Below are 13,290 nucleotides of genomic sequence, written 5' to 3'. Positions count from 1 at the left end.
TTTCACAAACAGTAATTGTCTATCTTTCTATCCCATAAATACTTTAAGACACTAGTTACTAGTCCAATTATGGTAACTACAGGTACCAACTCTGCGGTCATCTTTAGAAGTAGAGCTCTCTGCTTCATAGCTGTTACTTACGTGTGGTGAGTTCCAAATGCAATATCCAGTTTAGCCTATAAAATTAAGAAGTTGATCATTAAAAATTCCTGTTGTGCATTCCTACTTGCAAGAATATTAATGAAGAAGCACCTCTCCTTCAATTTGTTTCATTTCACTGCTCTCTAGTGGACAGATCACAAAATACATTATTTTTCCCCTCAACATCTTTAAATGTACTCCTTAGTTTCTTGAAGTTAGACTTTAAACGGCAATGCAACTCTTTGCTGGAACTGCTCCAGCAGAATTTCTGGTCTCTTACCAGCAATATTTTTCAGAAACAGTCAGCCTTGAAGAAAAGAACCTGAGGGTCCTGCTGTACACAAAGTTGAACAGGAGCCAGTAACGTGCCCTTGCAGCAAAGAAGACTAACAGCGTCCTGGGCTGCATAAGGAGGAGTGTTGCCAGCAGGCTGAGGGAGGTGATCCTTCCCTCCTATTCAGCATTGCTGAGGCCACACCTGCAGTATTGGGTCCATTTCTGCCAGTACAGGAGAGCTACAGACATATTGGAGAGTTCAACAAAGAGCCACTAAGATGTTTAAGGGCCTGGAGCATCTCCGTGCGCAAGAGGAAAGGCTGAGAGAGCTGGGATTATTCAGCCTGGAGAAGAGAAGGCTCAGAGGGGATCTGATCACTGTGTACAAATACCTGAAGGGAGGGTGCAAAGAAGATGGTGCCAGGCTCTTTTCAGTGGTGCCCAGTGACAGGACCAGAGGCAATGGGTACAAACTGAAGCACAGGACATTCTATCTGAACATCAGGAAACTTTTTTTACTGTGAGGGTGACTGAGCACTGGCATGAGTTGCCTGGAGAGCTTGTGGAGTCTCCCTCCTTGGAGTTATTCAAAACACACATAGACAGGGTCCTGAACAACCAGCTCCAAGTGACCCTGCTTGAGCAGGGGAGTTGGACCAGATGACCTCCAGAGGTCCTTTCCAACCTCAACCATCCTGCATGATTCTGAAGCATACAATGACTGTTACAAGTAGCTTAATGGCTAACATTGCAAAGAAAAGGACAGAAGCCAGAATGTTTTTTTTATCAGTGCTCTGCTCGTATTAAAGAGTATTTACAGCACAATTTCTAGGGAGAGAATGAAACATGAGTTACAGATGTTGGGAAAATACTTTTAGCCAGTGATGGCTCCAACATTGTGCCTACTTAATATGGGCGTGGAGGAGAAGAGTAAAATACTTGTATTTTATTTTGGAGTACTTATGTAATGGAATGCACATAGACTACCAGAACAATCTGAAGTGTACCCAAACAGGAAAGTCATCAGAAATGCCATTTTCCCCTGCTATTTACTATTAACTACGCTGACAAGTTTATCATATGGGATATATTACATTTAAATTCTTGTTGTGTGTGAAAAGGAAACATTATATGCAAAAGCATGACTTTACTGTTAGCATATTTGAAATCTTCATCTAAAATTGTTGCCACTCCACAACTTAGTGCAAGACCTGATTAGTACAGCACACAGCAGCCCAGAAATCCTGGCCCTGAGAACTCACTATGTTTGGCATCAATACAGCAATCTCTAGGAAGCTCAGGGTTACCAGACTGCCTGAAAAGGAATAAAATTCCAAGATTATCCTCTTCCTAAGATATCCCCATGATTAATAACATCCTCCACCCAGCAAAATCCTGAAATGCTGGCAAGCTGCCATAACCACATCCCTCCCTCAGGTTGAAACCAATAACTTTATGACTCAGGGACAGCAAAAGAGTGAGCATAACATCAGAGAGAAAATGACATGTGTCAAGAAGCATGCTCATAGCATTTTAAACAGCTTCCTTTTCAGCACTTACAAGAATTTGAGTGCAACGTGTTAGTGCAGAAGGCACGCAGCTCTTCTGTGAGCCCCACGACATTTTTGTGGGCAGCCATTCCGTGCAAACCTTTTGTAGCTGACAGTCCACCATAATCACAGAAGACCAAGAACATAGTTACCATGTTCCTATGGTCTTGGTAAGTATAATTCTTAAAGCATAACAATAAATTCTTGACTTCCCACATAAGGTGTGCCTCTCTTCATCCACAACAAGATTTTTTTTGAGTGCAATAGATGGCTTAATTTCAATCAGAGGGTGATACAAACGTTAATTACCTGACAAAAGCTAATGTTCTCATAAGGGCGTGCTTGTGCAAGCAGTTCAGCTTTGGATTCTCTCTTTTCACCATGAACTATCAACAATGGCTTCTTCCTTAAATGACAGGAGGTTACTATTAAAACATCAAGTGAATTAGTAATCAGTCTAAACCACTCATTCATGTAGCTGTGACTTCTGACCCCTAAATTTGGCAGCCCAGCAGGAAGATGGCACTAAAATCTATATGCCTTATTAACAAACTCATAAAAGCAGTAACTACAACAGAACCTCTAATATACAGACATAGAAAATTTTAATGAAAAAGAAAAAAAGGAAAACAGGAAGCATGGAGTAAATCAGACACCAAAACAGAAACTAGTACTACAAGATCTTGTAAGGAACTCCTGTCTGTATAGCTGGAAACAGACAGATAAAAGCTCTCAGAAATACTGATATACACAGTGTAGATCTAAAATAATTTAGTCATTGAGAAGATGGGAAGAATGAGAGGGGAAAAAGAAGAGTGCTAGGTCTACTCTGGCAATAGATTCACATTCACTTCCTAATACTCTATTTTATTGCATTTCCAGTAAAATGCAAAAAAAAAGAAAAGAGAAAAAACGGTACGTTATACACTCACTTCATCTGCAGTAGGTTGCAATTATCAAAATAGAATTTCAAGCATACATAAGAACTGCTTTCATGACAATATCCAGCAACTCCAACCATAACCTATCAACCTGATCATTTTCGCAGTTTTCTTGCACCTTTCCTACATTCTCTCCTTTCTCTTGCATTACTTTGCTCTTGGCTCAGTAAACTGTAAGGCAAAAGCTTCTTATTCCATCTTTATAGGTTATCTATTGCATTGTCATCATGGCCCACAACTGGACCTCCTAAGCGTTAATTAGTAAAAATCAGAAATCAGACATACTGAACTCCGACCATTTGTTAACAAGTCTTGAAAATAGGCAAGAAATCAACAGAGAACTACAACTGAAATAAATGCACAAGAGTCTGCTTATACACAATTGTTAACAATGATTTGCAACCGCAATCAAGTGTTTATCATTCAGTTATAACAGCAACTTGCATGAAAAGAATGATTTGGAAACTGTATTGTTTCATCTTCATAAAATAAACATACCTGAATTCCTGCGGATACTGTCTTACAAGCCATCCCACGTCTACACAGTAGTTAAACTAGTACATAAGAAAACGAAAACAGACTCATTAAAAAGAAAAAAGTTTGTCAGAACAATGAAATACAAAAAAGCTTTCTACGTAAATTCATCGCTCAATACCACTTATATCATACACAGCATGTTTTAAAAACAGGTGTATTTTTGAATTTCACATGCTTTCTTTCATGTCTCAACAATTCAGGAATGAATTTAAGTTATTCAAAAGCATGTGTTAGTGTTCATAAAAGTTAACATCCAGAAAAAGAGAATCACATATACATAATGTAAAACCTTTGGTTAAGAACCATCTCTCTGCCATATGTTTATACCAAGAATGACAGCAAAAGCTTCTATGCGATAACAAAAATATCATTCCTAACTTGCAAGGCTTTTTTCTTTCAAAAAAAAAAAAAAATCATTTACATGCACATAAATACATATTTTTCAGTTGTGCATTTCCCAAAAAGAGGAGAAAGCAGTCTTATAACTGCCTGAATTCTAAGCAGAACATAGGACAATTTTTATATTTCAGCAAATTGTTGTACAGTTTAACACATTTAAAATTCCCTCTGTATTTTAACAGAGTTCCTTGCTAGTATCAGCCACATGCTACAAACATGGATTATCAAGTTTACAGTTAATAAAGTGAAATAAGCAAGTGAAATCAATTTGGTAAACAGGAAACTCACCTGGGCAGAAGATATGAGAGTCCCAAAAAGAGGAGACAAAATATCTATTAAAAACATTAAAGCATAATTGAGTAAACAAGGGTTCAAGTAAACATTTCACATCTTGAATAGTTTGATAACTACCACAACAGAAGTGCCAGATTATTCACAGACTTCGTGTAACAGACGTTCACAATTAAGTTTACTGGTTTGAATATTCAAGTGACTGATAACTATGAAACCCTTATGGTCTTGTTTATAAAAAGCATTAATCCTTTCAAAGTAGAAAACAAATTTTAAAAACTCATTAGGAGAAAGACCAAGATGATATGGAGAAAGGGACATCAAACTACTCTCTCCCCTGTAGAGAGGGCTTGAAGAACTGTGGCAGGGTAGAAGCAATAAGGGCATAGTTAATGCTTTTAAGACTTAGCTGTTGCAGACTGCTTGCTGGATATGGGTATCCTTAGTTCATTCATGGTAAATCCAACTGAGGATTTATAACCTCAATAACTGAAACACAGCAGCAACTTGAAAACATATCCTACAAGCATCTTCTAGGATAGACAAAATATTTCATGCCCTATATCTACAGAAATCTGGTTTTGCAAGCTAACCAAACAAAAACTCGCCCTTTGCCAGCTCAACTAATCACCTAGCAGGTCAATTACTCCTAAAACGGCAAGCCAAAAGCTGCTATGAATTCAAAAAGCAGATAAAGACATACAGCAGTAAAGCAACTAAGGTCGCTAACACCAGGCTACCACCAATAATCAATGCTTACAGTGAGCACTTGAGGTTGAGGAAAAGTTAGAACGTAACTGTATAGGTCTTCCGTCATTTGTTCCCCTTCAAAGAACTACCTCATTTTACTGTATTTCTGTGTGTAAATCTCCTATTGATGCGTGTTTCTGATTTTGCCTTGTGATATGAGACTTTGTTTCTGAATGAGGGAATGTTTACAGGTGGACAGAGCTGTTCCTCCTTACATCAAACTACAACTACACAGCATTCCTGAAGCATCAGTATTGTACACCAAAGACTTCCCTGCATCTTGACTTACACTCACTTCTAACTGAATTGAATTGAATTGGCCTATGAATCCCAGCCACAGAACTTCGGACGTACTGTCTCCATCAAGTAATAGTGAATTACTAGGTGCAAACTACTAGGCAGCATAAAGACAAGTGCTAACAACTACACAGGGTGTGTGGTTAGGCACTTAAGAAAAATATCCCTTTAAGAGCCACAAAGGCAAGTGGTTTTCCCCAGATTAACTCACATGGAAAGCAGCAATAAACAGCACCATATGATTTGTCTTGGCTAAACTAACGTGAGATTTGTGCAGCATAACTCAGAAGTTACAGCAGAACCAGCATCAGCAAATTAATGCTTTATACACTTATAATTCTAGAAGAAAAACATGAAGATAACAGAACCAATTCCTACAACTTCCACATTTAGAATATGAAGCCTCAGCTACACCAAAGAATACATCCATTTAAAAACACCCACAAACTAAAAATTAGCATTGTCTTGCAAACAAGTCTCCCAAAAGCCCACTTCTGTAGAAGCCACTTGTTCACCTTTTATGTGCAGGGCTCCAGAATTATAGCTCTGTTCAATTCCTGTCACTTTAGTGAGAAAAAACCTGAAAGGGCTTCCTCCATTCAGCAAATCCCAGGTATCTTGGGCTTCACTGGGTGTTTCATCATACTCATCTACTTTCTGATTCTCTGAGAGTTTATCATCTTCACACAGATTCACAGAGTGTTCTTTGGGTGCATCACACTTTTCTTCTTTTAGTGTTTCTTTGTGGGCATGCTTTTCCTGATCTTCAGGCTCTTCATCGCTACTAGAAAGACACCAGCCTAGGCCTTCTTGGCTAGTTCTCTGTTTTTCTGCTGGAGGTGTTTCTGTAGAATTTTTTTTATCACTAAGCTTCAGGGGAGAAGCTTTTCTCTTGTAAGCAGCTTTCCTAGCTTCAGAGCATGGATACTGTGGCCCGCTTGTTCTGCCACGTGCAGCATCCAATAATGAAGATGTAGATGGTTTTTCACTATCAGAGTTTTCCTCGGTGCTTTCATCACTGCTAGATACCGTCCATTTTCCGTGTGCATCTTCCTGAAGCATGTTCCTAGGGATTAAAAAAAAACACCAAACAAAAATTGTACATTTTTGCTATGCTCAAGTCTGTTTTCCTTCTTAGTTTCCACTTACTTACTACTAGGGAGCTTGTTTTTTTACTTGGCAGAATCCCCATGCAACTTCCGACTTGGAAAAATTTCATAGCGCACAAAGCTTATTTGTTTCTGTGCCCAGGAGACAAAGAAACACGTGCAAGGAGAGCAACCATCAAGTAGGAAGCAACGAACGTGGAAAACTACGCATAGAAAGTCGGCGAGGATAGGGGAACATACAAGAAAGCATTTCAAACGTAAAAAAAATAATTCGCATCATACAGCTATTTCTCATACCGACCCTAACGCTTAGGGGTCTAACGCGCTCTCCCGATGCGACACGGGAGCGCGCAGCCGAGCCAGGGCCGCTCTTCCCGGCTGCCTCTGCGGGACTGCAGTCGTCCTCCGCCGCCCCCCACCCCCCCAGCGAGGCCTTCAATTGCGCCTCTCCCCCTCAGCCGAGGGCAGCAGGAGACCTGACCGCCGCCGCCCCGACCGCCGAGGCCCGTGCGGACAGGACCGCTGCTCCCGCCGCCTTCCACGCCGCTCCGCGAGGAGGGCGGAGCTCGCGGCTGGGGGAGGCGGCGGGGCGGGGACAGCGGCAGCCGCCACCGTCTCCTCAGCCGGCAGCGGCTGAAGGGGCGCGAGGCAGGGCCGCAATAGCCGCTGCCGCTCTGCAGCCAGGCGGCCGCTCGCTCCTGCCCGCACCGGGACCTCGCGCGCCCCGCCGCTCGACCCAGCAGCCAGCGCCCGCCCCTTCCCGCTCTAAGAGAACAGCGACTTACCTTTAGGCCGTACCTTTCGCCCAGCCCGCGCACCAGCAGCCTGAGGGGAAGCGGAGAAGGCCGAGAACCCGCCTTCCCTCGCTTCGCCCCGCCCCGCCCCAATGGCGCGCGTCTGGTTTTAGCCAATCGGTGCCAGCGCTGCGCGTAGCCTGTGGCAGCGGGTGGCGGCGCGCGAGACGCTCGGCAGCGCGGGGCCCGTGGACGCCACTGCGCGCCCGTGTGTGGGCTCCTGTGGCGCGGGACACCGTTGCGGCCTGAGGGAAGCCGTCCCCGCCGCAGCGGTGTCGGTGGGGGACCCGAGGGGCGGTGGGTCTGTCCTGTCGGTGTCCGGTGGTGCCTGAAGGGCTTCTCCGGCCTCTCAGGCGCAGACGGGCATCGAGCAGCTGTGGCATCTTTCCAAGCTGCTAAAGCGGCCGAGGAGTCACGTTTTAGCGACCTGAATTAATCTAATAATATTTGTTTAGGGCAGGTGCAGTATTTGCATAATCGTTCATTCAGCCCGATGTTAATTACTGTGTCTGAAGTGCCCTGCTAATGAGATAACTGCGTGATGACTTCAAGAATGGAGTGGGAGGAAAACAGGTGTAAAATTAATCAAAGTAAGAGCGTGGACCACATCAGAGCTTCCTCTGTCTACCAAAATGAACTGTCTTAGCATTTGCTTCTCATTAGTCTAATTTATTGTAAGCTTGTTAACTGCAGTTAACAAATAATGTGTCTTCTATCAGCATGCAATAAAATCGGCAAGCTACACCTAGGAAACCATTAATGAAGTTTCAACTTGTTTGTGTAATTTTATTGGTACTGTAGTGCAGAGTTGCATGTAATGCTTCTTCCTGAAATAATCTGTGGATATATTCTCCAGTACTATGAAACTGAATGTTTTATTGTCAACCCTTGCTGAAGGTCTTCTGTGGGAAAAGCTCTTTGGAAAGTTGCATGTTTTTGTATGTTATATGCATAATCTCTTGTCTAAGTAGACTATGGAAATTGTATTTGTTTTCTAAAAGTACTTCAGCAAATTTGATGGCTTCTGACTATGCTTGCACTCCAGTCTCTTCTCATAGTTCCTGTCTAATTAGGGACTTTACTGAGAGAATTAAAAATGCGTTTTTCAAGAAAAAAAATTAAGATCTTGCAGAAACAAATTTAATGTAATTTGGTTTCTAGAAGTTTTTACTCTATATTCTAAGTTTGCAAAAAGCCTTTTCATAATAAGCACATAAAATGTACAACTAGGAAAACTCTATTTTAACAAAAATTTTAAATTAAGTGGACTCAGTCCATTTTCAGCTACTGTAACAAAGTTGCTGAACAGAGTTCTGATAGAGATGTGACTAATCTTGAATAGTTTTTTTAAAATAGCATAGTTTATTTAGCAAGTTCTTATTTATTCTTCCCACAACAATTATTCAAAGTAAAAAAAATTAGGTCAGTTTTATTGTTTTTTATGCAAATTACTTTCTTTCTCTAGGTTTTTGAAGCATGTGATGAAGACAGCAAAGGCTATTTAAGCAGAGAGGGCTTGAGAGTTGCTGTAGTAATGTTGTTTGGTTATAAACCCTCAAAGGTATATATTTTTTCATTTATATTCTGAAGATCCAGCTTATATAGATGTCTCATTATTAAGAACTCTGTGTACTGACTGGTCTGCCCTAAGTGGAGTGGATTACTGTAGGTTTGGTAAGCAGAAATACTTACAGATTCTTAAAGTAATTATCTGGGGGTATTTATTTTGAGAGAATAGTCAAACCCATACCTCCTGCTGCAGACTACGATGAGCAGAAGGATGCATTCTATCTCACACGTGTACAAGATGTATGAAATAAGTGACTTCTTGAGCTTGTTATTGATCATTTATTGGGTTTTTATTAGTGGTTCACTCCATTTCTTTACTCGGGGGTTTCACTAGATGTGAAACTACTGCATGTCCTCATAATAAACATGTATTCTCAAAAATATAGCTATTTTTGGTTTCAAGTAAGTTGGACATTTTTAGTCCTGACTTCCCTAAAAGTCTACAGCTGTACAAATATCTTAACAAAAGAAAGGTTTACTGAGAGAGAAATGTGTTGCATACTCAGAGGAAGACACAGGATGAGTTATATGACCTAATGTAGTTCTGGAAGTTATGTTTCTACTCTAGTACTGCAAGTGATCTCAAAAGAAGAACACACAGGCAGGATTTCAAAATAAATACATGTGTGGCTGTGAGTTTGTCTTTCTCATGGCAGGTCCATACAAGCTTGACCAATATACTATAAAGTACACTTAGCATAGAAATTATACATCTTTATTCTCCAGTTTGAGCAATCTTCTTCCTTAAGGACCATTTGTAACTAATGTGGGTTTTTTTACTTAAATACATATTTTAGGAAAATAGTCTTAACAAGGTCATAAACAAAATCTTGTCTCTGATAATTTACAGTAAAAAAAACACAGAAATGCTTTGTTAAACTGAAAGTAGTCATCTCTGATACATTTCAGCTGTGGGTAAAGTTTTCTCAATGAGCTAGGGCCAGATCTAAAAATAATTTAGACTTCTAAAATGAGTCTTAACTGCTCAGTTATGAATCTGAAAATGCTCAGCTGCTTCTTATCGATTTTCTGCGTGTTTTCACCTTCATGTAAAATTAGCTGTTCTGTTAAATTCCCTGAATGTTTCTTCTGGTAGGAGTACTCAAAACATGCTTAAGGCATTCAAACAAGTGGGCAGGTTCTGTGCATAAGTCACTGATGCCACCTGCTTGGAAAGAGAAGTGGAGGACTCCTGGGAAGAAAGGAGGTGCAGGTTTAGTTATTTCTTCCTGAAAAGGTGCCAAGTCACACCTGCTGTGTCTCTAGGCAGTGCTGCAACCACCTGGCTGTAGACCATTTTGTCTGTGCAGCTGCACAAAAATTAATTTAAAATGTTTGTTCCAGAAGTGATTCTGTTGTCTAGTGGCTTTGCTAGCCCCTTAAGTGGGCCCAGTTCCAGCAACTGTTGCTCTTTACCTGATGACTGCTCATTGTGAAGTACTAAAAGATCACTGGGTAGGGAGATACTTTTCTTTGTGGCTTTTGCTAACGTACATTAACTGTGTTTTATGGTACAGCCACACCTTTTGCATTTGCTGATGGCTAGGCCTTGTAAGTGTTTCTTTCAACATTTTGGTAGTTTTTAATCTAATTCTGAGAAACACAATTGCCACCAGATAGGAACCAAATGCAGAAGTTATAATCCTAAAAATTGTTAGGATCTAGTTCTTCAGCATGTTATTGTGTATTGTACTTTGTTGTCAAAATGATTAAAAACAGAGGCTATCATAACAGTCCTTGTATTTCGCCAGAAATCACTGAGAACAGTCACTTGCCCTGGCAAGGAGTGTACTTGCAAGAACTTTTCCAAGAAATAGGGAGCAGCATGCACATGTTACTTCTTAAGTTAAGGTGAAACTGTTTCCTCCAGTATGCTACGTAGTAACAGAAATTTTTCAGTGGAAATGAAAATTATTTAGCATCAGCAACTGCATTTTTACTAAATTGTTGTTGCATAGTTTTTTTGGTCGTTTTCATTTTTTCTATGAATTAAAAGTAATACTAACTTTATCCACTAGGTGACATTAACGAACTCTTTACTAGAGGAGGTGGAACCTAAGGCTTTGAATCGTAGTCCTACTCCACTCGCTTTTTTAAAATAATTTGTTATAACATTTCTAGATTATTTTTTATAAAGCATTATTTTTGTGTGGTTATTCATAGAGGTTCTTTGCTTGCTACAGTTAAAAATTAAGCCTTCTGAGACAAGTAACTGGGAAAAGATGAAAATAGAAAGAGATTAACCTGATTGTTGGACTGATAATGCATGTATATTTGATATATTTATTAGCATATAAAAATCATTATTTCTGGGAACTAGCAGCATTTTGCAAATCATGTTTGTGGGACTTATACTTTTTTCCTCTGGAAGTTTGGTTCACTGATCCTCTTTTCCCCAAAATTATTTCAGCTGATCTAAAGTGCTCTCATATTTCAACAACCATTCAGCGATCTAACTGCACATTCAGGTGTTAAGTGTTTCAAATGAAAAGAGTACTCCAGGAATAGTAGTCATGAAAATACGTCGTTTCCTCAGCTGAAATTTCATTCCTGGTAGTGATACACTTAGATCTAAATAAAAGCACTCCCTACGCTGTGCCTGGGAGGCCAGGCTACCCAAAATGTTCGGTGTTTTCCCTGACCCAACCTGTCACATCAGGACACCAGTAAGTCGGTGTCTGCTGCTGAACAAGATGCCAACAGTAGGGTGCCCTGACATCCAGAATACAGAAGGGCAGTCTGAGCTCAGGGCCGTGTACAACTTCCAGCTGCTCTTCTGGCACGTCTTATCAAAGCTTTCTAAAAGGGACTCTCTAGTCTATTTGTATGCCTGACACAGTCTATGGGAAAAGTGTTGCAGGGCAAATGGAACATCTAGTCTCGGGTTAACTGGTCACAGCACGTTTGGCTTGTCCATTCTCCAGAATGTGCACTAGAAGCTGCTAACATGTCGTCTCCTCCCATGTGAGTTGCCTCAGTGCTGCAACTAGGTGCAGTCTTGTATTCTAATAACATAGATGCAAGAGTTTGGACTCGTGAGCACTCAGTCATGCTAAAAAGCAATATAAATATTATATAAATATAAATGTACAAAGCAGACCTCTGTGCTTTCTTGGATATACACTCCCTTTCTGTTCCTTGCATTTTTTGAAGGTCTTTTCCAATGATCACTTGGTCACCTCCTAATTCAGTTCCAAAAAAACTATTTTTTTGTTTTCATAATGTCGTTTAGATTTTTGCTTTTGTACTACAATGAATCTTGGTAACACACTTATGTTGGTGAGTGTTAGTGAATCTTGGTAACATGCTAATCAACATGTGTCAGTCTTGTGTTCCTATCAGATATAATTGTGAGGTAAGATCCTATCAAAAGGCAGTAAAGGAGATACATAATACATAAAACTGAAAGTTCTTTCATTGTTTAAAGGAAATAACAAGTTTGGGGGCTGATGCTCCAAAAGTTATTTTTAATATTACAGTTCCTTTGTGTGTAGTTGAACTCCAATCTGTATAAAGTTAAACATGTTTGTTTAAGCATACGTAGTTTAGATTTGGATATTGATTAGGATTCTATTAGGTCTACATACATACTTAGATTACTGAATGAAAAAGAGATGGTTTTATTTTAATTAGAATATAATGTTTTCTTACTTAAATGCCATAGATGATACTGGTGTGTAATATGTATTATTATGATACCAGTATTTGGTGAAATCATATACTATTGCTATAAAATGGAAATCACACAGGAGTTCAGATTTACCACTTCTGTGGAAAAACGCTGTGACATATCTTCTGTGTTCCAGGTGGAGGTATATTCAGTAATGTCTTCTGTGAGACCACAAAATTCAGGTAATATGCAAACATCTACCTGTCAATGATTTCTACTCCTTTTCCATTCATAAATTTAAAAAAATCTGAAGCTTAGACTCTCAGGAATTTTGAAGAAACTGATGTAGATGAATGATAATGTATGTAATTGTATGAGATTTAACAAGGCCAAGTGCCAGCTCCTGCACTTGGGTCACAACAACCCCATGCAATGCTACAGGCTGGGGGAAGAGTGGCTGGAAAGCTGCCCAGTGGAAAAGGACCTGGGCGTATTGGTCAACAGCCAGATGAATATGAGCCAGCAGTGTGCCCAGGTGGCCAAGAAGGCCAACACCATCCTGGCATGTATCAGAAACAGTGTAGCCAGCAGGGCTAGGGAAGTGATTATCCCCCTGTACTTGGCCTTGGTGTCGTGGTTTAACCCCAAGTGGCAACCAGAACCACGCAGCCGTTCACTCACTCCATCCCTCTGCCCCTCACCCCAGTGGGATAGGAGAGTAGAATCGGAAAAAAAAAGGAAAACTCATGGGTTGAGGTAAAGACAGTTCAATAAAACACTAACAGAAGAGAAGATAGTAATCATAAAATCATAGAATGGTTTAGGTTGGAAAGGACCTTGAAGATCATCGAGTTCTAACCCCCCTGCCATAGGCAGGGACACCTCCCACTAGACCAGGTTGCCCAAGGCCACATCCAGCCTGGCCTTGAACACCTCCAGGGATGGGACCTCAACAACCTCTCTAGGCAACCTGTTCCAGTGCCTTACCACCCTCAAAGTGAAACAATTCTTCCTAATGTTTAATCT

At 40.5% G+C, this 13,290-nt stretch overlaps 2 protein-coding genes across 2 annotated transcripts in view; one reads left to right on the top strand and one right to left on the bottom strand.

Moving 5' to 3' along the window:
* TDP1 (tyrosyl-DNA phosphodiesterase 1) overlaps positions 1-7,106 on the bottom strand; it is a 58,275-nt gene extending 51,169 nt beyond the window's left edge. The window contains exons 1-6 of the mRNA XM_082485364.1: positions 7,077-7,106; positions 5,698-6,248; positions 4,133-4,176; positions 3,407-3,462; positions 2,277-2,373; positions 142-176 (exon numbers count right to left, since the gene is read on the bottom strand). Of these exons, the coding sequence (XP_082341490.1) occupies positions 142-176; positions 2,277-2,373; positions 3,407-3,462; positions 4,133-4,176; positions 5,698-6,244 (779 nt within the window). The 5' untranslated portion in view covers positions 6,245-6,248; positions 7,077-7,106. The remainder of the gene's footprint in view (positions 1-141; positions 177-2,276; positions 2,374-3,406; positions 3,463-4,132; positions 4,177-5,697; positions 6,249-7,076) is intronic.
* An 839-nt stretch (positions 7,107-7,945) lies between these two features.
* The window catches only part of EFCAB11 (EF-hand calcium binding domain 11), a gene marked incomplete at both ends in the record, with an annotated part of 102,277 nt that continues 96,932 nt past the window's right edge, over positions 7,946-13,290 (top strand). The window contains 3 exon segments of the mRNA XM_082485749.1: positions 7,946-8,023; positions 8,551-8,646; positions 12,461-12,506. Coding sequence (XP_082341875.1) covers positions 7,946-8,023; positions 8,551-8,646; positions 12,461-12,506 — 220 coding nt within the window.

The sequence above is a fragment of the Vanellus vanellus genome (genome assembly GCF_965231255.1).
Source record: "Vanellus vanellus genome assembly, chromosome: 6".
Classification (NCBI taxonomy): Eukaryota; Metazoa; Chordata; class Aves; order Charadriiformes; family Charadriidae; genus Vanellus; species Vanellus vanellus.
Note: the sequence above shows the minus strand (reverse complement) of the source record. Positions and strands in the feature narration are given on the sequence as shown.